The sequence below is a fragment of the Mesocricetus auratus genome, unplaced genomic scaffold, assembly GCF_017639785.1.
Source record: "Mesocricetus auratus isolate SY011 unplaced genomic scaffold, BCM_Maur_2.0 Super-Scaffold_100007, whole genome shotgun sequence".
Classification (NCBI taxonomy): Eukaryota; Metazoa; Chordata; class Mammalia; order Rodentia; family Cricetidae; genus Mesocricetus; species Mesocricetus auratus.
This window is the reverse complement of record NW_024429191.1, coordinates 10646051-10666171: the sequence shown is the minus strand read 5'-3', so window position 1 is coordinate 10666171 and position 20121 is coordinate 10646051. Positions and strand designations below refer to the sequence as shown.

Sequence of the window (20121 nt, the reverse complement as noted above, 5' to 3'; positions counted from 1 at the left end):
GCTCCTGTCTTTCTTTGTGAACATCAGTCTGACTTCATTGGGCTGTGGTTTGTTGGAGGTGGTGAAGGGTGTCTAGAAGTGTGCTCTGCCACAGTAGCCACTGCTTTGTGCCTGCCAGAATGATCCTAGGCTTTGTTAACTGTCCCCTGCAGCTGACCTTGGTGACCTGCAGCCATCCATCCACTGGGTTCACATTCCCAGCTGCAAAGTAGCCAGGCCTGGTTACAAGCCACACTGTTTCTTGGGGTCTGATCCCAGCCAGGCTAGCAGCAGACAGCCTTACTATTCACAGTCTTTCTCATAGCCCGCAGCAGACCATCTCAGTTTCAAGAACATGTGCAAGTGGGAGCTGGAGTTGGAAACTTGTGAAGGAAAACATTATGGGGTTCTGCAGGCCCCTGCTCAGCTAGGGTTATGTCATGCACTGGAAGGCAAAGCTGAGTGGGGCAGTACACTTCACTCTAAACATGGCCTCTGGCTTAGGGACCACCTGCACTTTTCCTCAGGAGCATCCCTGCCCCCTCATCACCAGGAGTCAGAGCTCACCCACAGCTCTTTTGTAAGGCAGCAGGCACTGGCGCCTGGTAGCCATCTCTTGATCTTCTGGCCAGACCAGGCTCTTATTACCCTGCCTCCTGGGTCAGAAGGTCAGCCAAAGGGTCACACAGACTTTTCCTTCCTGTCTCTGAGAAAACCACTCCCAGGGGACCTCTGGAGCCACAGAAAGGGTTTGGAAAGGCAGATTCCAGGCAGGCCCTTTGTCTTGCCACCAGCTTTGATCTCCCTGCCCTCCCCCATAGTGGTGGAGCCTCTAGTCCAGTTAAAGAATGGATGCTAGCCCTCATGATGGGTTGTTGGAGCAAGAGTCGAATGCACTTAGATCCCTGAGCAACATCTAGGATGCTTGCTCTTTGAAGGATGTGCTTGGCTATCCCTAGAGACAACCACATATCTAGCCTTGTGTGTGGTCAGTTTGGTAGCTTCTCTGCCCTTTTTTTTTATTGTATACCACAGTCACTGCCATGAGACTCTTTGGCCAGTGCACATGGAACATCTGTTTCCACCCAGACCAGATAGCACTGTCTTGTCTTGTGTTTTCTTTTTTGGAGACAGGGTTTCTCCTGTAGCTTTGGAGTGTCCTGGAACTCACTCTGTAGACCGGGCTGGCCTTGAACTCACAGATCCACCTGCCTCTGCCTCCCAAGTGCTGGGATTAAAGGCATACATCACCACCACCTGGCTAAGGTACCCATTTTATTTTGTACCTGCCTTGCCTACTTGAAGGAGCTGAGTGGCAAAGTAGCCTGGGTATGGAGCCAGGAGCCCTGTTGTAGAGAAACAGGTGTGTCTGGGAGGTTTAAATCCTGCTGAGTTGTGCCCTCACCTGGTGAAATGGCCAAAGCCTGACAGGGTTTGCTTTTTGTCTTTGTTTTTTAGAAACAATGTCTCCTTATGTAGCCAGGCTGTCTTGGAATTTACTATGTAGCTCTGGGTTGGCCTCAGTCTGGATTCTCCTGCCACCACCCCCTCCTCAGTGCTGAGATTACAGGTGTGCACCACCATGCCAGGTACCTTAGCAGGTTTTTTTTTATTCTATACCAAAACCTGCTGGCAAGTGTGACACTTGAAGGGTCCTGAAAGAGAACAGAACCTCTACCATTAGCCAGCTAAAGATGTGTCTTACCTATACTTGTGACAGGTGCCATCCTTTGCAGCCTTTGGAGAAAACCTAGGCTAGAGTCAGCTAAGCCTGGAGACTGGCTGAGGACAAAAGCTGGAATCTACCAGCCCTGCCCCTCCTCCCTGAGTAGAGGGTGGGAGGGTCTTTAAGGAGACTTTGATCCCTGCTGGGCTTCAGTTTGTAAAGGTGGGGGCTCGGATTACAGCGTCCCCCTCCCTGATTTAGCCAGTCCTTCTCCGCCCCTTGGTGACCCTAGTGGTCAGTTGCTCTGAGCCTCAGGGCCTCTGGCCCCTCCCCAGCCCTCCCTCCTCTTCCATTCCCAGTCCTATAGTGACCAGAGCCTGGGAGCCACCCACAGTGGTTGGGAGAGGGCCAGCCAGTACTTTGTGGACAGGTTCTGAAAGGCCCCAGAATACCTACTCACATTGCCAGAAAGGAGCATCAGCTGTGGACTCCAGCCTTTAGGGGGTGGAGGCCGAGGGAGTCACAGAACAGGGTCCTTCGAGGCAGGGGTAGCAATCCTAGGCCCGGGACCCTATAAGGTGGATGCCTGTAGGGAGTCCTGGCTCCAAGAGTGGCTGGTGGCCACACACTCCCACCCCCTGGCCCTGTGGTCCCCATGCCTGCTCCACAGCCACTCCTGCCTCTGCTCTTTGTCTTCGGGCTCATCCATCTGACCTCGGAGACCAACCTGCTGCCAGAGCCTGGAAGCCACCCTGGCATGTGCCCCAACCAGCTCAGCCCCCACCTGTGGGTGGACGCCCAGAGCACCTGTGAGCGTGAGTGCACCAGGGACCAGGTGAGCACTGGCATCTCATGGGACCCTGGGCCCACCCCAGCTCTTTCCTCAGTGGGGGGAGTAGACCCCAACCCTAGGAGTCTACTTTCCAAGGTTTCTCCATAACTCACCTGGGTGTGGAGCCATGACCTGCATACAGGGTCAAGGATACCACCCCGCCCCCACCCCCTTCTTGCCCTCACCTGTCTGAAGAATCAGAATATCTCCAATCCCTGGACTGACTCATCCTCAGCAGTTCTGTCTCTAACTTGCCTGAGCACCACTTTAAGTCATGTGGACCCAGGCCTCTGACCTACCCCTGCAGATGGTACTGCCCTGCCCTACCCTGCCCTGCCCAGGGTCCTTTCCTTCTATCCCAGACTGGGAAGGGGACAAAGAGCTCCCTAAGTGGTGTGCCCTCGGATGGCAGAGCAGCTGCTTGCACACTGCTCCATCTGCACAGCAGGGGGGCGGGGGTGGGGTGCTAATGAGGCCCTTTTGGGGGGGAGGGGGTTGAATAAGGTAACACACAGTATGGCCTTGCTGCTCATACTGTTCAGAAAGCACTGCCACCATTTTCCATAGGGAAGCAAGCTTTGGGATAGGCAGCCATTTCTCCCAGGGTAGAGAGTGCATGGGCACGGCTGGGAAGGGGTCAGGGCTCCACTAAACTGTCCCTGTCCCTCAGGACTGTTTGGCATCTGAGAAGTGCTGCACCAATGTGTGTGGGCTGCAGAGCTGTGTGGCAGCCCGCTTCCCCAGTGGTGGCCCAGCTGTACCTGAGACAGTGGCCTCCTGTGAAGGCTTCCAGTGCCCACAGCAGGGTTCTGACTGTGACATCTGGGACGGGCAGCCAGTTTGCCGCTGCCGTGACCGCTGTGAGAAAGAACCCAGCTTCACTTGCGCTTCTGACGGCCTCACCTATTACAACCGCTGCTATATGGATGCGGAGGCCTGCCTGCGGGGTCTCCACCTGCATGTTGTACCCTGCAAGCACATTCTCAGCTGGCCGCCCAGCAGCCCAGGGCCACCTGAGACAACTGCTCGACCAACCCCTGGGGCTGCACCCATGCCACCTGCCCTGTACAACAGCCCCTCACCACAGGCAGTACATGTCGGGGGAACAGCCAGCCTCCACTGTGATGTTAGCGGCCGCCCGCCACCTGCTGTGACCTGGGAGAAGCAGAGCCATCAACGGGAAAACCTGATCATGCGCCCTGACCAGATGTATGGCAACATGGTTGTCACCAGTATTGGGCAGCTAGTGCTCTACAATGCCCAGCTGGATGATGCAGGCCTGTATACCTGCACTGCACGCAATGCGGCTGGCCTGCTACGGGCTGACTTCCCCCTCTCTGTTTTGCAGCGAGCAAACACTCAGGACAGGGACCCAGGTGTCCTGGCCCTGGCTGAGTGCCAGCCTGACACACAGGCCTGCGTAGGGCCCCCCACCCCTCATCATGTCCTTTGGCGCTTTGACCCACAGCGAGGCAGCTGCATGACCTTCCCAGCCCTCAAGTGTGACGGGGCTGCCCGGGGCTTCGAGACCTATGAGGCATGCCAACAGGCCTGTGTCCGTGGCCCTGGGGACGCCTGTGCACTGCCTGCAGTCCAGGGTCCCTGTCAGGGCTGGGAGCCACGCTGGGCCTACAGCCCACTGCTGCAACAGTGCCACCCCTTCGTATACAGTGGCTGTGAAGGCAATAGCAATAACTTTGAGAGCCGGGAGAGCTGTGAAGATGCTTGCCCGGTACCACGCACGCCACCCTGTCGTGCCTGCCGCCTCAAGAGCAAGCTGGCTCTGAGCTTGTGCCGAAGTGATTTTGCCATTGTGGGTCGACTCACAGAAGTACTGGAGGAGCCCGAGGCTGCAGGTGGTATTGCTCGTGTGGCCTTAGATGACGTGCTGAAAGATGACAAGATGGGCCTCAAGTTCTTGGGCACCAAATACCTGGAGGTGACATTGAGTGGCATGGACTGGGCCTGCCCATGCCCCAATGTGACAGCTGGTGATGGGCCACTGGTCATCATGGGTGAAGTTCGTGAAGGTGTGGCCATTTTGGATGCCAACAGCTACGTTCGCGCTGCCAGTGAGAAGCGAGTCAAGAAGATTGCAGAGCTGCTTGAGAAGAAGGCTTGTGAGCTGCTCAACCGCTTCCAAGACTAACTTTATCCATAATCCCCATTCCTGCCCACCTTCCTGCTGAATAAATGTCTGTACCTGTGGTAGTCATAGCCTCTGGCTCCCTCCTAACTGCAGCCCCCTATCACCACTGGCTATTTAGTTGGAGTCCTGTGGGTAGATGGAGGTCCAGTTTCTGCCTGAGGTAGCCAAGCAGCACCAAGTCACTCTTCGGTGCCCTCCTACAGACCTACAAGTTTCTCTCCAGGGTCATAGGAAGAAAGCCGGCTCAATCCTGCTTCAGCCACCCCCCTATGCCTTCCCCCAGGTATTCCCAGCCAGCAGTGTGATATAGATGCCCCACAGTGGGCTGGAAAGGCTTTATTTCAAGGCCCACTGGACCCAGGTTCTTTGAAGCCCTGTGGCCACCAGACTAGGAGGGGCTAATTTATCCCAAGAAGTGACTCAGTGAGGGAGGCGCTGAAGTCTAGTTTGTACCATGGCAGATCCCTTGACAGAGATGCAGGCACATGGGAGGTAGGAAATAGGCTATTCTTTCCGGAAAATCAGGCACTTGTTGTTGGCCGGCATGTCCACCTGGAAAAAGGCATTGCTGGGGTGGCCCTTAGTCACAGGGAGAACGCCCAGCCCACAATGCCCTACCTACCATCCTCTCCAGGACCAAGCCACTGGCCTGGCCCAGTTCTTCCAGGAGGGCTGTGTCACGAAGGCCCCACTCTGGATTCCTGCAGTCAGGGAGGGAGGTAGAGGTTACTTGCAGAATTGAGGGCATCATACAGGCCACCTGCTCTCTGAGCCAAGCCTCCTCTCACCCAGGTCTGACCTGCATCTGAGGGTCAGGTCAAAGTCCACGTTGCTCTGGGGAGAGATCTTCCCATTGACTGCAAAGGGCTGTGGGAACAAGGAGACAGCCCATAGGCCCAAGGTCAGTTGTTCCCACGGGACTGATTTGCAGACTGGGATCCAGAATATGCAAAGAACACCCTCTTTCTGCTCCCAAGAAAGAAAAGGGCAAGGACCCAGCCTCCGGGCAACGAGAGATTGGGAAACACCTGAGGCTTCTAGGGACCTCATAAGGTAGGGCCCGTCACTCACCCCATAGGTGATCAGTACAGCCTTGGTTTTAAGCAGCTGTCCTGCTGCTTTGAAGAGCCCCTGAAGAGAAGGATGCAGGGAAAGCTGCTTGAGACTCAAGCCTCCCTATCTGCAACATGAAAGCTGTGCTCCACAGTGGTCCTCACCTCAGTGCAGTTCAGGGGGCTGATGTGGATCATATTGATACAGAGCAACAGGTCCAGCGATCGCGGCGGTATCCCGCCCCATCGCTCCCACTCCCAGGTAACGTCCAGGTACAGCGGGGCCTTCACATTGGACAACCCTTGGCCTTGAGTGGCGGCGGCAATGCTGTGGAGGGCAGCGCATGGGCGAGGGTCACCCAGCGCCATCCCCACCCCCCCCCCCACCCCCCATGGCTCGCAGGCTAAGTCCATAGGAGCGTTCAGTGGGTAGCTTTGTCGGCCCTGGAGCTGTTCGCTTCCACTTCCTCAGGCCACCACCCAGACCTGGTCCCTCCTTGTCTTCCCTTCCGCCAGCCCCGCAGCTAGCTCAGCCCCACGCCACCGCAATTGGGAGACACCACGCCGCCGCACCTGTCCAGGCAGCGCTGGTCCACGTCCGACGGCTGCCACTCGGCATGAGGGAAAGCCTGCGCAAAGTGCGCGGCATGCTGACCGGAGCCCGAGGCCACCTCGAGCACGCGAACGCCACGCTGGGCAGGATCCACATACTGGCGGAGCACGCACAGGATGGGCTCCTTGTTTCGCTCGGCAGCCGCGGCCACCATCATCGCAGCGGTACTGCCAGCCCAGCTAGGAATGTGCGCGGCGCATGACGGGAGCTGTAATTCAGCTCCTGCGCGGGGCACTACGGGAGTTGTGGTCCTACGGACGGGGACGCGGGTGGGGGTGGGGTGAGGAGGTGCGGCTGCAGGGTAACTGTCAGGAGACCGCTCAACTCCTTAATGGGTCCGCACCGGCCGGAGATGGTCCAGCGGCTGGGCTTGGCTGTAGGTATCAAGGATCGAGTAGAGGCTGTGGTTTACTAGAGTCTCTAAGCTCCAGCACCTCGTTTACGCCAGTGTTTTCAGTGTGTTTGTCACACTGAAAGTTTGTTACGTTTGCGCCACACCTTTTTATGAAGAATGTTAAGATTACAAGGTATTCAGAGATGAACAGAAAAAAAACCAAAAACAGAAAGCAACTGCGCCGCCCGGGAATCGAACCCGGGTCGCAAGAATGGGAATCTTGCATGATACCACTACACCAGCGGCGCTGTTGAGACTTCTCCTCGTCCACAGGCTATACGAACTGTGACGTACACTGGCCACTACAGGCGTATTGTGCATGTGTCTTTTCTATTGCGCTGCAGTTTTTAGTTGACAAGGGTTTGCAGGAAAGGAGAAAAGGTGGGGAACGCGAGGTTTATAGACAGCCAGGATTTAGTTCTGCTCCGTGAAAACCATGGCAGTAGCATGGAAGCTAAGAGGCAGCGGTCAGACCTTGAGGGCGTGGTCGTAATGGGTGGCGACAGAGTGGAGCTTTGGGGTCCTAGACGCAGGACTCCACGTCTAGGACAGCTGGGGCTCAGATGGGCTCTGTGTGACGCTGAGACAGCTGGCACCAGCTCGAGGTCCACGGATAGATAACAGGAAGCGGTCAATGACAAGTGAAATGAAACGCGAGGCGACGAGTGTGCAGACAAGGGTACTTACTTTGCTGGTCATCAACTGGCTCGCGGGCTCGGGTTGTCGGGGGCAACCATGTCTCAGAGTGTCTGGAATTTCTTTAAAAGAAATACCCCAGTCGTCCAGGGCCGGTCGTCAGTAGCTAATTCAAAGCTTACATGGGTTGCTTGGGGTTGTTGTTGAGATGTTGGTCCAAAGTGTGTCCAGTCAGCAGGGTGGCCAGGGGTGTGAGTGATTATGGTTGAATAATCTGGAAAGAGGTCTAAACCATTTACTTAAACTATACAAGACCCAAAAGAAGACTTCACTGATTTTTTGAAAAGATTGACCCCAGATGTAAATAAAACAGTATCAAATCCAAAAGTCAAATATTAATTGAATCCTTGGCTCTTTTTTTTTATTTAGAAACACTATTATTTATAGATCCATCCCCCTGACTCCTTGACTTTTGAAAATGCTAATTCAGAATTTTTTTTACTCCTTTTTTTTTAATTTTAGGAACATTCTTATTTATATATCCATCCCCCCTGAATCCTTGGCTTTTGAAAATGCTAACTTAGATTTTTTTTTTCTTTTGAGACAGGATTTCTCTGTGGCTTTGGAGGCTGTAGCTCTTGTTGGCCAGACTGGTCTTGAACTCACAGACATCATCTGCCTCTGCCTCCAGAGCGCTGGAATTAAAGGCGTGCAGCACTACTGCCCAACCAGAATGCTTTTAAAAGGATGATTAGGTCCTTTTTTGTTCATGGGTTGTTGGGTTTTTTGTTTGTTTGTTTGGAGACAAGGTTTCTCTGTGTTGCTTTGGAAGTTGTCCTGGAACTCACTCTGTAGACCAGGCTGGCCTTGAACTCACAGAAATCCACCTGCCTCTACCTTGGCAAGCAAGGTCAATTCAAAAGGGATTATAGGCAAGGCATTCCCAGAAACAGTGTTTCTTTAGGGATAATTCAAAAAGAAAACACCAGCCTTCCCTAGTAAGTAGAAAGTGTGGCAAAGGCCAGCACTGGACTAATGAATGCAGATTAACAAGGGACAAACAAGGTAATCCCTCGTTGGGAACCACCCTAGGGACCTCTCAAATTCAAGTCTGCCATTTTGGGTCAGCATCTGTAATAACACATTCATTAGAAGTTTTGTTGCAGAGTGGTGGTGGTAGGCACTTTTGCTTGCTCTGTACTTCCTGTTTACTCAAGTAATATTTTATCCTTCTCAGGTCTGTGATGGGGCTGAAGTCTAAATAGTTATAGTTGTGGGTTTTTTATGTGTGTGTGTGGGGGGGGTTCTTTTTTAGTTTTTAGTTTTTTGAGGAAGGGTTTCTCTGTGTAGCCCTGACTTTCCTGGAATCCACTCTGTAGACCAGGCTGGCCTTGAACTCAAGAAATCTGTCTGCTTCTGCCTCTGCCTCTGCCTCCTGAGTGATGGGATTAAAGGCATGTGCCACCACCTAGACAGTTAATAGTTTTATAGTTTTCCTTGTTACTAAATTCAGAAAATAAACTCACAAAAGTGATGTAAAGTTTATAAAAGTTGAGAGACATAAAAGCTTAAGCTGTTTATCTTAAGTTGGTAATACAATTTGTAATAGAAAGTGATTTAGGTACAAAACTTTGGACTCACCCAGATAGGATAGATAATAGAGTACTTTCTTCAAAGTTGCCAAATACAAATGGACTGGGCATTGTGAATGTTTTTCTTACCTAACAATTGTTTTTATTATATATAGTTCATTAATGTTAGAGAAAGAGCTTTGTATTGGACTAAAAGAGGGAGGTTTTGGGATAACGTTTTTTGTACACTGTGTAAAGATGTGTCTCTGTTTTACTTCACCTGCCTAAGACACCTTATGATTAGTTTAAAAAGAGCTGAACAACCAATAACTGGGCAGGAGAGGATAAGTGGGGCTTCTGGGCAGAGATAGGCACTCTGGGAAAGAATCTGAAGCTGGAGATTCACCAGTCACACATGGAGGAAGTCAGGCATAAGGTACTGAGGCAAGGTAACAAGCCACCTAGCAGAATATAGAATAATATGAACGGGTTAATTTAAGTTTTAAGAACTAGTTAGGAACAAGCCTAAGCTAAGGCCAAGTTTCATAATTAATAAAAATTCTCTGTGTCATTATTTGGAAGCTGGCAGTCCTAATAAAGGCCTGTTACAGAAGAGTCCTGAAGTTCAGCCCTGCACCTAACTCTGAGCAGCCCCTAATAGGTGGATGTGAATGTGACCCTGACTGAGCCTGCATCAGGCTCTCCCTTTCACTGCCCTAATCTCGATTACCTGGTCTACCTTTCTATAGATTCCTCGTAGGATTTTATTTGAGGTGCCAGAGGAGTGTGGTGTTAGTGTCTTCTGAATGTCCAAGATTAGGAGAGGTTGAGGATGGCCTTTTCTCTCCTCCAACACCGTTCTGAACTCCCTGTATCAAGGGAAACCCCAGGAAGAGGGCCTGTGATAGCCAGGGAGCTATGTAAACTTCAAATGGAATTCTCTAGGCACTGGCTAAGGGGAGGGGGGGCTGGATTAGGACACAGACAGGGACAAGCCTGAGATTTATCTTCCTGCTTCCCCTCCCCCCGTGAAGCTAAATGGTACCCAACAAAATGTTTAAGAGTTCTTGGCCTCTGGTTAATACCTTTCTGCAGGAGTCACTGCTCTGGGCTGGATGTCGGATGGGCCAACACTTTCCCTAAGTACTGAAGTCAGTACTTGGCACAGATGTCATCAGATGGATCAGGAGGCTTTGCTTGCAGTTGGCCTGTGAGGGCACCTAAGTCCTGGAAAGCCTGAGTGTTTGATGCTGGTCATGGTCTGGACCCTGTAGCCATGGGGAGCTTAGTTGTTGAGATCGGAAGTGTCAGCTCTTGGAGCTGATTTTGGCTTTTCCAAATGAGTTTATCTTCATTACTAAATTATCAAGGCCCAGAGCATCAGGTCCTGGATTTTGTGTTGTGTTAGGAACATAAAATACCCTGGTCCTCCCACACTCCCCTTGCTTTGGCCTTTGTCCTGGCTCCCCTCTCTGGGCCACTTCTACCTGTTTGCTATTGTCCTGGGGTACGGCTTAGAGCAGGGCTTGGGCAACACTTGAGTAAGTGTTTAGTTCCACTACACTTCTCCACTACCAGTGGCTTGTCTCGCCACGCCCTGAACTGAGCAGGATTCTGCTTCTTTGCTGGCACAGTCCCATGTGTTTATAGTTACTATCCTCAACCCCACTGAGAGTCCAATGTCACTGAGGTTTCTCCCCATGACCTTGCTGCTGCCCTTTTCCATGCCTCACTGTGCCTTCTGTAGTTACTGTAACAAATTACCCCAAAGCTTGGTGGTTGAAAACAAACCCATTTTGTTACAGTTCTGGAAATGAGAAGTCCAGCATAAAGGGTTTGGATCATTATCAATACCCTCAGCTTTGGCTTCTTGACTTTGACTCCAGCCTCTGTTTCATTATCATACCTACTCCTTGGTGACCAGATCCCTGCGTCTTTCTCTGAAAAGGGCATAGTCAGGGGATAGAGGATCCATCCAGCTCCATCTCTCTTACGGCTCTAGCTGTGATCTTCCATAACTCTCCCCCCATCAGACAGCTGGTACTCCACCAAGGCTTCAGACAGCAGGGGTCTAGTGCGCTTAAGAAGACTAGCCCCCAACAGACTGTCTGCCCCTCCAGCGTGTCCTTCCACCTCTAGGGACCACTAGATTTCCTCAACCCAGTCTCATCTGCCGGTACCCCAGCCTCAGAACAAGCCCACCTGAGAGCCGCCCTTTTTTTCTGAGAGCGCTTCTAAGGACTTCTGCACCAACCTTGGACTTCTATTTTTTTTTTCTGAGACAGGGTTTCTCTCTGGCTTTGGAGCCTGTTCTGGAGCTCGCTCTGTAGACCAGTCTAGCTTCAAACTCACAGAGATCCGCCTGCCTCTGCCTCCCGAGTGCTGGGATTAAAGGCATGCGCCACCACCGCCTGGCAACCTTGGACTTATGATGCAGCTGTTGACTAGATGTCTTGTCCTCTAGTTCGGGCCAACAATTATTTAAATAAAGACCTAGTTTCTCCATTGATGTTGTTTGAAGCTGGGCTTTAGGCTTTCAGTAGTAGTGGTTGCGGTTGCAAGTTCTTCATCGGGGACCTGTCCCCAGAGAGCTCCTGTCAGCGTTATGTATGGTGTGCCTCCGCCCAACACCAGGGCCTGTACCTCCTTTACTGTGTGTGCTTCATTCTGATCCAACTGATCCTTCCTGCCCCTGCCCTGAGTGTGGCTGTCAGTCCAGAGGAACCTGCAAAATCCTACATGAGCTCCCAGTATCCTATCCTGCCTCCCTACCGTGAATGAGTGATTAAGAGCAGCATGCTCAAGGCCATCAGATTCAGGCTACAGTGGCCTTGAAGGGACTGGCAGTTTGGTGGCTAGTGGGGGCAGGTCAGGCATTTCAGAAATAGGAATGAACAAATTTAGCTAGGAAATGGCCCTTTCTTTCCATACATATTCAGGCCTTGACTCCCTGGACAGGGGCAGGGCTTGGGGGATGGGGTGTGGTGGGGTGGGGAGGATAGGCAACCTCTTCCCATATCCCCACTTAGCCTTTGCAGCCACAGGCCTGGTATTCGATCCTGGAGATTGAAACATTCACTCCTGGATGAAGAAAGCTCTTAAGACTCAAGAAGCAAAGGAAATTTGAGACTTGTGAAGCTCGGGAAAGCCTCCTCCCCAAAGGCTGTACAATCAGGAGCCAACTGCTGCAAGAGAGGAGTCTCTGAAATAGCCTTGGGAAGGAACAAGTCCAATGACTCAGCTTTCAGGAGCTGTCACCTACACTGCGGTGGGCTTTTCAGTGACACAGCTTCAAGAGGGTCAAGTGCTCTTACATGCTCCAGTAAGTGACCTCAAGAAAGTCACTGGCTCACCAGCTAGACTTGGATGGGATTCTTTCTTTGGTCTATTGTCTGTGTCCTATGTCAGCTGTGTAGTCATTTTTCATGCCTCCCTAGTGCATGTCACACACTCAGTTGAGTCTTCCCTGGGCTGGAGAAGAGGAAGCCTTTTGTTCTCCAGGCTTGCTCTGGATAATGCAAAGCCAAAGTGCCCTGGGCTGGAAGAATCGTAACAGCTTGGCCATCTTGGGTAGAAGTCCTCTGGAGCTCCACTGGCAAACCCACATAGGTGTTTTGGGGTACCCTGGGATTGGGGTACCCTGGGATTGGGGTACCCTGGGATGGGGTGGATCAACTACCCACCCTCCCCCCTCCCCCACTGTGCTTCTAGCTTGAGTGGCCTAAGACTTGACAAAAAGACCCCCAATCCCTGGTGCCAGCAAATTGATCTTTTTCAAATACGGCCACAGTGTTCTCCAAGTCTTGGGAGACACGTTTCAAACCCTCATTCTACAGCTCTCAGCTCGACATTCATTTCATGTGGGTCATTTCCGTTGGAGGGTTCAGGCTGTTTCCACCCATGCTGGGAGTTTTCCTTCCATCGTGGTACACTGGGAAACCCTATGACTCTCCCTACAGACCTGAATGGGACCAGGTTTTAAGCTTTCCCAGCAGTTGACAAAAGGGGCCACCTCCAGGAAGGCTCAGGACATAACTTTGAGAAAGTTAGTGCATTAGGGCTGGGTACCCCCTGAGTTTTATACCCTCTGGTCTTTCTCTGGGTCTTGGTCTCTCAGGCTACCTGCAGGGAAGCCTTGATATTCCTCTTGTTCCCTGGGGAAAATCATAGAACTTCATTCTACTTAAACAAACCTTTTTTTCTTTTAGACCATGAATTGTAAGCAGATCCAAGACAACGGTGATCCCCATCAACCCAGGCTTGTCCAAGCACTTGGCTGAGGGACCTCAAATATGAGCGGAAATACTGTTGATTTCAGAGTTTGCACAGGGTCTCTAGCTCAGCGAACTATGCTAGTACACAGAAGTCCCTCCCCCACTCGAAAAGCCTCCCTCACCAGAAATACCAGACACGGACAGACAGACAGACAGACAGACAGGCAGGCAGGCAGGCAGGCAGGCAGGCAGGCAGGCAGGCAGGCAGGTAGGCAGGCAGGCAGACACACACACACACACAGACATACACGCACGCGCGCGCGCTCATATCTGAAGATGGCTTACATTCTGGCTTACTCGTTGGTGAGTGTATCCCACCTCTGGCTCAAATCTAGCGTCTTAGCCAATTTTCTAAAGGATTGAAAAGGCTACCAGGTGGGCGCGGTCCCTTTAAGGGCAGGGGGCGTGTGTGGGTCGCTCCGCCCCTCCCCGTCTGTCCTGGGTCCTTAAAGGGGCCGTGCCCCAGGGACCGCAGAGTGAAGCTGGTGGAGGGTGCCTGATCTAACCGCTGCCAGGGGCAGGCGGTACGGCGCACCATGTACACCATCACCAAGGGGCCCAGCAAGCTGGTTGCGCAGCGCCGCACAGGTGCGCAGGGCGGGCGGGCAGGCGGGACGTCCTGACCCCTGGCCCGCGGCGGCTGACGCGCCCTCCGCCCGGCCCGCAGGTCCCACACAGCAGCAGGTAGAGAGCAGACTCAGCGAACTCCTGAAATGCCGGCAGCCCGCGCCGCCGACCGCGCTTCCCGCGCGCGAGCAGTCCTCGGCACAGTATCAGGGACCCTGGCCACTGGCAAGGTGAGCGGGGCCGCCCGGCACGAGGGTGACCTTGGAGAAGGTTGCTGGGGACCACGCGTCCTGGCGGGCAGGGGGCGGGGCGCAGGCGGCTCGCGCGCTCCGGCTCGCTGGCTACTCCTGGGGCCCAGCTGGCGTGCGTGGACCCTAGTGGCCACGTGGGGCCTCGAGGGCTTCCTACCGCTCATGCCTGTCAAGGACCACAGGTACCCAATTGGGATCGAGGGACCTGGCGACCGTGGGCCGCTAACTTGAACCCTTTGGGAAGCGGTCGAGGTCAAAGTTGGGGAAAGTTGCCCAAGGCGCTGGCCCTCAAGGTCTGCAGGCCCTGTCCTTGCAGAAAAAGCGCACGTGTTCCCCTTTGGCCTTATCAGGTCCCTTGCCCTTCACTGACACCCTGGGGCACCGGAGCCCTCCTCCCCAGCCGGTGTCAGGGCCTGTCAGAGCCAACAGTTCCCTGACTTTCCAAACCAGCGGTGTGCCCAAGGCCCCAGGGAAGTTAGCCCTGGCTACTTTGGATTTCAGCTACTGTGACCTGGAAATGATCCCACTCCTTCAAGGCTGAACCTTATACTTCTTTGGCTCAATTTACTGTTTCCTGTGAAACAGGACTTTGCTCCTGATCTCTGCAGGCATGTAGGCTTTTGGGCTCAAGGCTCTGGTATAGGTGGCATGTGACCAGCTAAGGGCCCTAGGCTCTCAGTAGGAGCACAAGTTGAGGATAATCTATCTCTAAGGAGGCCAACAGTTAGACTAACCTCAGCTGGAGAGTAGGTGTGGCAGAGTCTACCCCTCAATCTCTCAGCTACTGGGCTTCAGATGCCATAGGTGGGAGACACCTGTGTGGACTGTATTTAATATTCTGGCAGAGTTGAGGGCTTCCTGCTAGAGAGGCATGTTGGCACCTCTGCTCTATTCTGGATGCTGAGGTTTTTTGTTTGTTTATTTTGTTTTGTTTTTTCTTTCTCTTTTTTCTTTTCTTTTCTTTTTTTTTTTTTTTTTGGTTTTTCGAGACAGTTTCTCTGTGGCTTTGGAGGCTGTCCTGGAACTCGCTCTGTAGACCAGGCTGGCCTCTGCCTCTGCCTCCCGAGTGCTGGGATTAAAGGCGTGTGCCATCACCGCCCCTGGATGTTGAGTTCTTGTTCAAAGGTCTATCGTGTACAGGATGAGCAGGGCCTAGGGGGCTTCCCTATGATATCAGTTTATGCCCTCATTGCCCTTCTGTCTGTGGGAGGACTCTGGTACAGGAGTGTAACCACAAAGTGGTTACCCGGACAGGGAGCCTGGAGCTGGAGTTGCCTTGTTGACCAGCCCATCTTTTACCTGGGAAAACATCCTTTTAAGTCCTCATTGTTGGGTGACAGCAAGGACAGGTTTGTGGCATCCAGGAGGAGGACAAGATAGTGACATTCTCCAGAACTCTGTAAGTTGCAAGGGACACAACACTGGCTATTTACTCTAAACAGGAAGTTAAACTGATGTGGAGTCCTTGAGTCACCCATCAGCGGCCAGTTAAAGCACCTGAAGCCTGAGGGACATTGACTTCAAGTACTTCTGGACTCTGGGAGCTGAGGAGACAGGGCAAGGTGTCCCTCCTACTTCCTCTGAGGTTGCTGGGGCGTTGTTCCTTCCTTGTCCCTGCACTAGTAACTTCCAATAGGGTTTCCACAAATACATCGACATCTAACCTTGCATCTTTTCAAGGCCACCCTTCAAATTCGCCTGTGTCCACCACCTTCCCTGTTTTGTTTTTCCTGGAGCTTTCCTCGGCTACCATCTCTCTCTGGCCAGCTCTAGGAGGAGGGAACATGGGAGGCACTGGTCATCCTCCTGCTGCTCCAATCTTCCAGCTCACTGCATAGTTGGGTATGGGTGCTGCCATGATGATGGTCATATGGTGTCTGTGACAGTCTTTCTCCTGGCAAGAGACAGATGGGAGAGACTCAAGATGAGACCATATGACTATGATTACCTGCCCCCCAGAAGCAGATGGAGGAATGTTCAGGGACTACTAGGCGGAAGAGTTGTGAGCATTGGGGTCAGAATAATGCTAAATCTTGGATTGACCCCCTTCCTTGTGTGACACAGGCAGGAAGTTTCTCTTCCCAGTCTGAAAAATGGATGACCAGTCACTTTGAGGGGGTAGGAGAGTACACGAGAGGAGGTCTGTGGGGCACTATGACCTGGCACTGTGGTCACTGTCTCCAGGAGTGGGTACAGTGCACTCTGGGACTGGTGCCCTTTCCCCTACAGAGGCTTGTCTTACATAACCATGGCCTCCAAGCAGGGGCGGGGCGGGGCTTAGCTTTGGGTCTGTAGCCCTTGCCCTCTGGGGCAGGGCCACCACCTTGATCTATTACTATTCACAGCCCCTGGCTGGGATTTCCATCTGTTAAGAATCAGAGTAAGGGGACTGGAGAGGTGGCTCAGCAGTTAAGAGCACTGACTGCTCTTCCAGAGGACCTGAGTTCGATTCTCAGTACCCACATGGCAGCTCACAACTGTCTCATACTCCTGTTTCAAGGGATCTGATGCCCTCATACAGACATTTATGTAGGCAAAACACCAATGTATAAAAAAAATAAAAATAAATTATTAAAAAATAAAAAGAATCGCCGGGCGTTGGTGGCGCACGCCTTTAATCCCAGCACTCGGGAGGCAGAGGCAGGCGGATCTCTGTGAGTTCGAGACCAGCCTGGTCTACAAGAGCTACTTCCAGGACAGCCTCCAAAGCCACAGAGAAACCCTGCCTCGAAAAACCAAAAAAAAAAAAAAAAAAAAAGAATCAGAGTAAGCCCCAGGTAGGCATGATAGTACACACCTACCTGTATCTTGGTACTTAGGATGATTTCTGGAGTCTATACCCTGCTTCAACAAAACAAAAAATATACATGTCTAGCCCTCAAGTTTTCATCATTTGAACCCTTTTGGGGTGTAGGTGTTTGCAAGCAAAGGGGGGGTTTCCATTAAGAATGCCTTCATGCCCTCTGGTTTACCAAAACCTCAGGTACCCAATGGGTCTGGGAGGAGTCCTGTCTCCTTGTGGTCCCTACCTGCACATCTAAGATTTTCTATAACCACCAGATCCTGCCAGCCCTACTGGCAGGACCCTGTGCCCCTCAAGACCCTCCTCTTTATTTTAGTGCCCCTCTCACCTGAGGAGGAACCCAGAGCGGCGTGGGCCACCTGAGCCCAGGAAGGCGAGCAGGCCTACCGGGACCGCGAGTGCCTGGCGGAGTGGCAGGTGCAGCCCAGGACTCCGGCTCCCACCTCCTACTGTAGGTGCGGCCCTATTCCCTCCATGGCCCCACCCCAGGCTTCATGAGCACAGGGCTTGGCCAGTTGCCACCAGCCAGTCAACTGGGATGGCACATTCTTGCCCTGCCCTGGGCCTGCTTGGCTGGGAGGGGCTCAACCACTCCTCACCCCTGAATATAGAATGCAGCACAGGGCCATGGTGGGGGCATCTCATTCAAATTGCCCCCTTTTTCTTGCCTTGAGGAGTGGACCCTCCCCAGCATTCTGTGCTCATCTCCCTGGGGCCTGGGACCAGCCAGGGAGAGGGAAGGGCAAATCCCGATCCATCCTTGTGTGGTTTGTTTGCCAACAGTGGGGTTGTCCATTGAGGTTACTGGGTCTGTGGGGGCATCTCTAGAATGAAGGGGTGTCTGTACCCGGTGGGTGGGGATGGACTAGAGTTCTGAGAAGGCAGAGGTTAAAACCAGGCTCCTGGAAGCCTGCCTGGCTGGGAGTGCAGAGGAGCACTCTGTGGGTGAGGAGTTAGAGGAGCACCCTGTGGGTGAGGAGTTAGGAGTGCAGAGGAGCACTCTGTGGGTGAGGAGTTAGAGGAGCACTCTGTGGGTAAGGAGTTAGAGGAGCACCCTGTGGGTGAGGAGTTAGGAGTGCAGAGGAGCACTCTGTGGGTGAGGAGTTAGAGGAGCACTCTGTGGGTGAGGAGTTAGGAGTGCAGAGGAGCACCCTGTGGGTGAGGAGTTAGGAGTGCAGAGGAGCACTCTGTGGATGAGGAGTTAGAGGAGCACCCTGTAGGTGAAGAGTTAGAGGAGCACTCTGTGGGTGAGGAGTTAGAGGAGCACCCTGTGGGTGAGGAGTTAGGAGTGCAGAGGAGCACTCTGTGGGTGAGGAGTTAGAGAATCACCCTGTGGGTGAGGAGTTAGGAGTGCAGAGGAGCACTCTGTGGGTGAGGAGTTAGAGGAGCACCCTGTGGGTGAGGAGTTAGGAGTGCAGAGGAGCACTCTGTGGGTGAGGAGTTAGAGGAGCACCCTGTGGGTGAAGAGTTAGAGGAGCACTCTGTGGGTGAGGAGTTAGAGGAGCACTCTGTGGGTGAGGAGTTAGAGGAGCACCCTGTGGGTGAGGAGTTAGAGGAGCACCCTGTGGGTGAGGAGTTAGGAGTGCAGAGGAGCACTCTGTGGGTGAGGAGTTAGAGGAGCACCCTGTGGGTGAGGAGTTAGGAGTGCAGAGGAGCACTCTGTGGGTGAGGAGTTAGAGGAGCACCCTGTGGGTGAGGAGTTAGGAGTGCAGAGGAGCACTCTGTGGGTGAGGAGTTAGAGGAGCACCCTGTGGGTGAGGAGTTAGGAGTGCAGAGGAGCACTCTGGGTGAGGAGTTAGAGGAGCACTCTGTGGGTGAAGAGTTAGAGGAGCACTGTGGGTGAGGAGTTAGAGGAGCACCCTGTGGGTGAGGAGTTAGGAGTGCAGAGGAGTACTCTGTGGGTGAGGAGTTAGGAGTGCAGAGGAGCACTCTGGGTGAGGAGTTAGAGGAGCACTCTGTGGGTGAGGAGTTAGGAGTGCAGAGGTGGAGTTCTCTGTGCTGCCCTGCAAAGGTCTGGTAGGAGAGCTGGGGCTCTTTCTGACGTGCAGTCACCCAACCTTCCCTGGCCCCAGGGGCTACAGGTATGAACTGAGCTGGAGAGAGCTCAGGGTCTGCAGCAGAGAGGCCTTGTCCCACAGCAGCTGAGGGCAGCTGCTCTTTGGTTAAGGAAGGATCTAGTTTGGGTCTGTGCCTGTGCAGGTGCAGTGCGTATCTGAGGCTGCTCTTGAACCCTTCAGAGTAGCTCCTGGACCTGGCTGTGCCAACTGTCTCTCTCTCCTACCCTCTCACAGTCCAGGGCCGAGGCTTGTGTTCAATCGAGTGAATGGCAGGCGGCCCCTCACCACACCCACATCCCTCGAGGGAACCCAAGAGACCTACACACTGGCCCACGAGGAGAACGTCCGATTTGTGTCCGAAGGTAGTAAAGTTCCAGGGGGTGTGTGACTCAGGCCGCAGAGGTCCAGTAGTGTGGGCCTGGCTCTGCCCTGCCCTTTTGCACTATAGCCTGATTCTTAGCAGCCCAAGGGTTAGACTGTTCTTTGACTCTCTGCCTGGTCATGTCTATTCCTTGCTGGGCTGGAGTGGGCACCGGATTCTGGGGTGGGAGGGGTATCAGGCCTGGTTCATTCTAACTGCCCTTCCCCCACAGCCTGGCAGCAGGTAGAGCGACAACTGGGTGGCGGCCCTGCCGATGAGAGTGGCCCACGGCCTGTGCAGTATGTGGAGAGCACTCCTGATCCTCGGCTGCAGAGTGAGTCTTTCCTCAAGCCCTGCATCCCTAGGAGTCCTCTGACCTTGACCTTTCCACACGGTTGTAGCCCTAGGGGGTTGGGGAGGAAAGTTTTGGGCCAGATTCCCCCCTTTTCCACTGAGTGCTACACTTGGAGTCCAGGTTAGGAGCTGTGGTCAGCTGGAGGGCAGAGATGCTGTCCAGTTTGGAAAGCCTCATGACTGCCCAGGATTCGTTCTACCCGCAGACTTTGTACCTATTGACCTGGACGAGTGGTGGGCACAACAGTTCTTGGCTAGAATCACCAACTGTTCCTAACACCTGTCCAGGAAGGAATGCTGCCATAGTGGACCCTTTGCCCGAAGAGGACCATGGTGCGCCGGTCCACCTTGGGCCTGGCTGGGTGCCGGTCACACCTGAAGTGCCAACATTTGGACTTTGCACCTACCTGTTCCCTTGGCTTGGCTGTCCCAAGCTGCCAAAGCCAGAGGCCAAACCTGTCTAACCTCAACAATCCTGCTCACTGTGCCCAGGGGCCAGCCTCAGGGACCAGCTCCTGGGGCTGGCAGAGAGGAGCCCAGGCTAATAAAGTTGAGAAACTGC

At 53.3% G+C, this 20121-nt stretch overlaps 3 protein-coding genes, 1 long non-coding RNA gene and 1 other non-coding gene across 9 annotated transcripts; 2 read left to right on the top strand and 3 right to left on the bottom strand.

Annotated features, from left to right (window-relative positions):
• The first annotated feature begins 143 nt into the window (after window positions 1–143).
• Wfikkn1 (WAP, follistatin/kazal, immunoglobulin, kunitz and netrin domain containing 1) lies at window positions 144–4688 on the top strand. The gene is made up of 2 exons (XM_005081559.4): window positions 144–2480; window positions 3148–4688. Exons 1-2 carry the CDS (start codon window positions 2301–2303, stop codon window positions 4624–4626), a joined length of 1659 nt encoding a protein of 552 aa, XP_005081616.2. The 5' UTR covers window positions 144–2300; the 3' UTR covers window positions 4627–4688.
• Window positions 4689–4928: 240 nt separating this feature from the next.
• On the bottom strand, window positions 4929–6722 carry Mettl26 (methyltransferase like 26). 2 transcript variants are annotated; one of them, XM_040748369.1, is made up of 6 exons: window positions 6252–6722; window positions 5844–6006; window positions 5698–5757; window positions 5426–5493; window positions 5249–5327; window positions 4929–5194 (listed from the first exon to the last, which is right to left on the bottom strand). In XM_040748369.1, exons 1-6 carry the CDS (start codon window positions 6446–6448, stop codon window positions 5069–5071), a joined length of 693 nt encoding a protein of 230 aa, XP_040604303.1. In that variant the 5' UTR covers window positions 6449–6722; the 3' UTR covers window positions 4929–5068. The 2 variants fall into 2 exon arrangements, with proteins under 2 accessions (XP_040604303.1, XP_005081617.1); XM_005081560.4 differs by having other exon boundaries at window positions 4929–5178; window positions 6252–6713.
• A 140-nt stretch (window positions 6723–6862) lies between these two features.
• Trnag-ccc lies at window positions 6863–6933 on the bottom strand. Its single transcript has one exon. It is a non-coding gene; the product is annotated as a tRNA-Gly (tRNA).
• Window positions 6934–13596: 6663 nt separating this feature from the next.
• Mcrip2 (MAPK regulated corepressor interacting protein 2) lies at window positions 13597–20121 on the top strand. 4 transcript variants are annotated; one of them, XM_013121577.3, is made up of 6 exons: window positions 13597–13754; window positions 13834–13963; window positions 17104–17204; window positions 19079–19206; window positions 19438–19539; window positions 19848–20121. In XM_013121577.3, exons 2-6 carry the CDS (start codon window positions 13880–13882, stop codon window positions 20021–20023), a joined length of 591 nt encoding a protein of 196 aa, XP_012977031.1. In that variant the 5' UTR covers window positions 13597–13754; window positions 13834–13879; the 3' UTR covers window positions 20024–20121. The 4 variants fall into 4 exon arrangements, with proteins under 4 accessions (XP_012977031.1, XP_012977033.1, XP_012977032.1 ...); XM_013121579.3 differs by having other exon boundaries at window positions 19766–19991; XM_013121578.3 differs by lacking the exon at window positions 17104–17204.
• LOC121141268 lies at window positions 15389–17251 on the bottom strand. Its single transcript, XR_005878135.1, has 2 exons — window positions 17116–17251; window positions 15389–15878 (listed from the first exon to the last, which is right to left on the bottom strand). It is a non-coding gene; the product is annotated as an uncharacterized LOC121141268 (long non-coding RNA).

What these genes read in the sequence shown, in the direction of transcription:
- Wfikkn1 (XM_005081559.4), top strand. Translation starts at nt 2,301, where the DNA reads ATGCCTGCTCCACAGCCACTCCTGCCTCTGCTCTTTGTCTTCGGGCTC. An exon ending in GTGAGTGCACCAGGGACCAG is followed by an intron (nt 2,481 to 3,147) that starts GTGAGCACTGGC and finishes CCTGTCCCTCAG; the next exon opens with GACTGTTTGGCATCTGAGAA.
- Mettl26 (XM_040748369.1), bottom strand. Translation starts at nt 6,448, where the DNA reads ATGATGGTGGCCGCGGCTGCCGAGCGAAACAAGGAGCCCATCCTGTGC. An exon ending in GCCCCCTGAACTGCACTGAG is followed by an intron (nt 5,758 to 5,843) that starts GTGAGGACCACT and finishes CCTTCTCTTCAG; the next exon opens with GGGCTCTTCAAAGCAGCAGG. An exon ending in GCTTGGTCCTGGAGAGGATG is followed by an intron (nt 5,195 to 5,248) that starts GTAGGTAGGGCA and finishes GGGCCACCCCAG; the next exon opens with CAATGCCTTTTTCCAGGTGG.
- Mcrip2 (XM_013121577.3), top strand. Translation starts at nt 13,880, where the DNA reads ATGCCGGCAGCCCGCGCCGCCGACCGCGCTTCCCGCGCGCGAGCAGTC. An exon ending in CGTCCGATTTGTGTCCGAAG is followed by an intron (nt 19,207 to 19,437) that starts GTAGTAAAGTTC and finishes CTTCCCCCACAG; the next exon opens with CCTGGCAGCAGGTAGAGCGA. An exon ending in TCCTGATCCTCGGCTGCAGA is followed by an intron (nt 19,540 to 19,847) that starts GTGAGTCTTTCC and finishes ACACCTGTCCAG; the next exon opens with GAAGGAATGCTGCCATAGTG.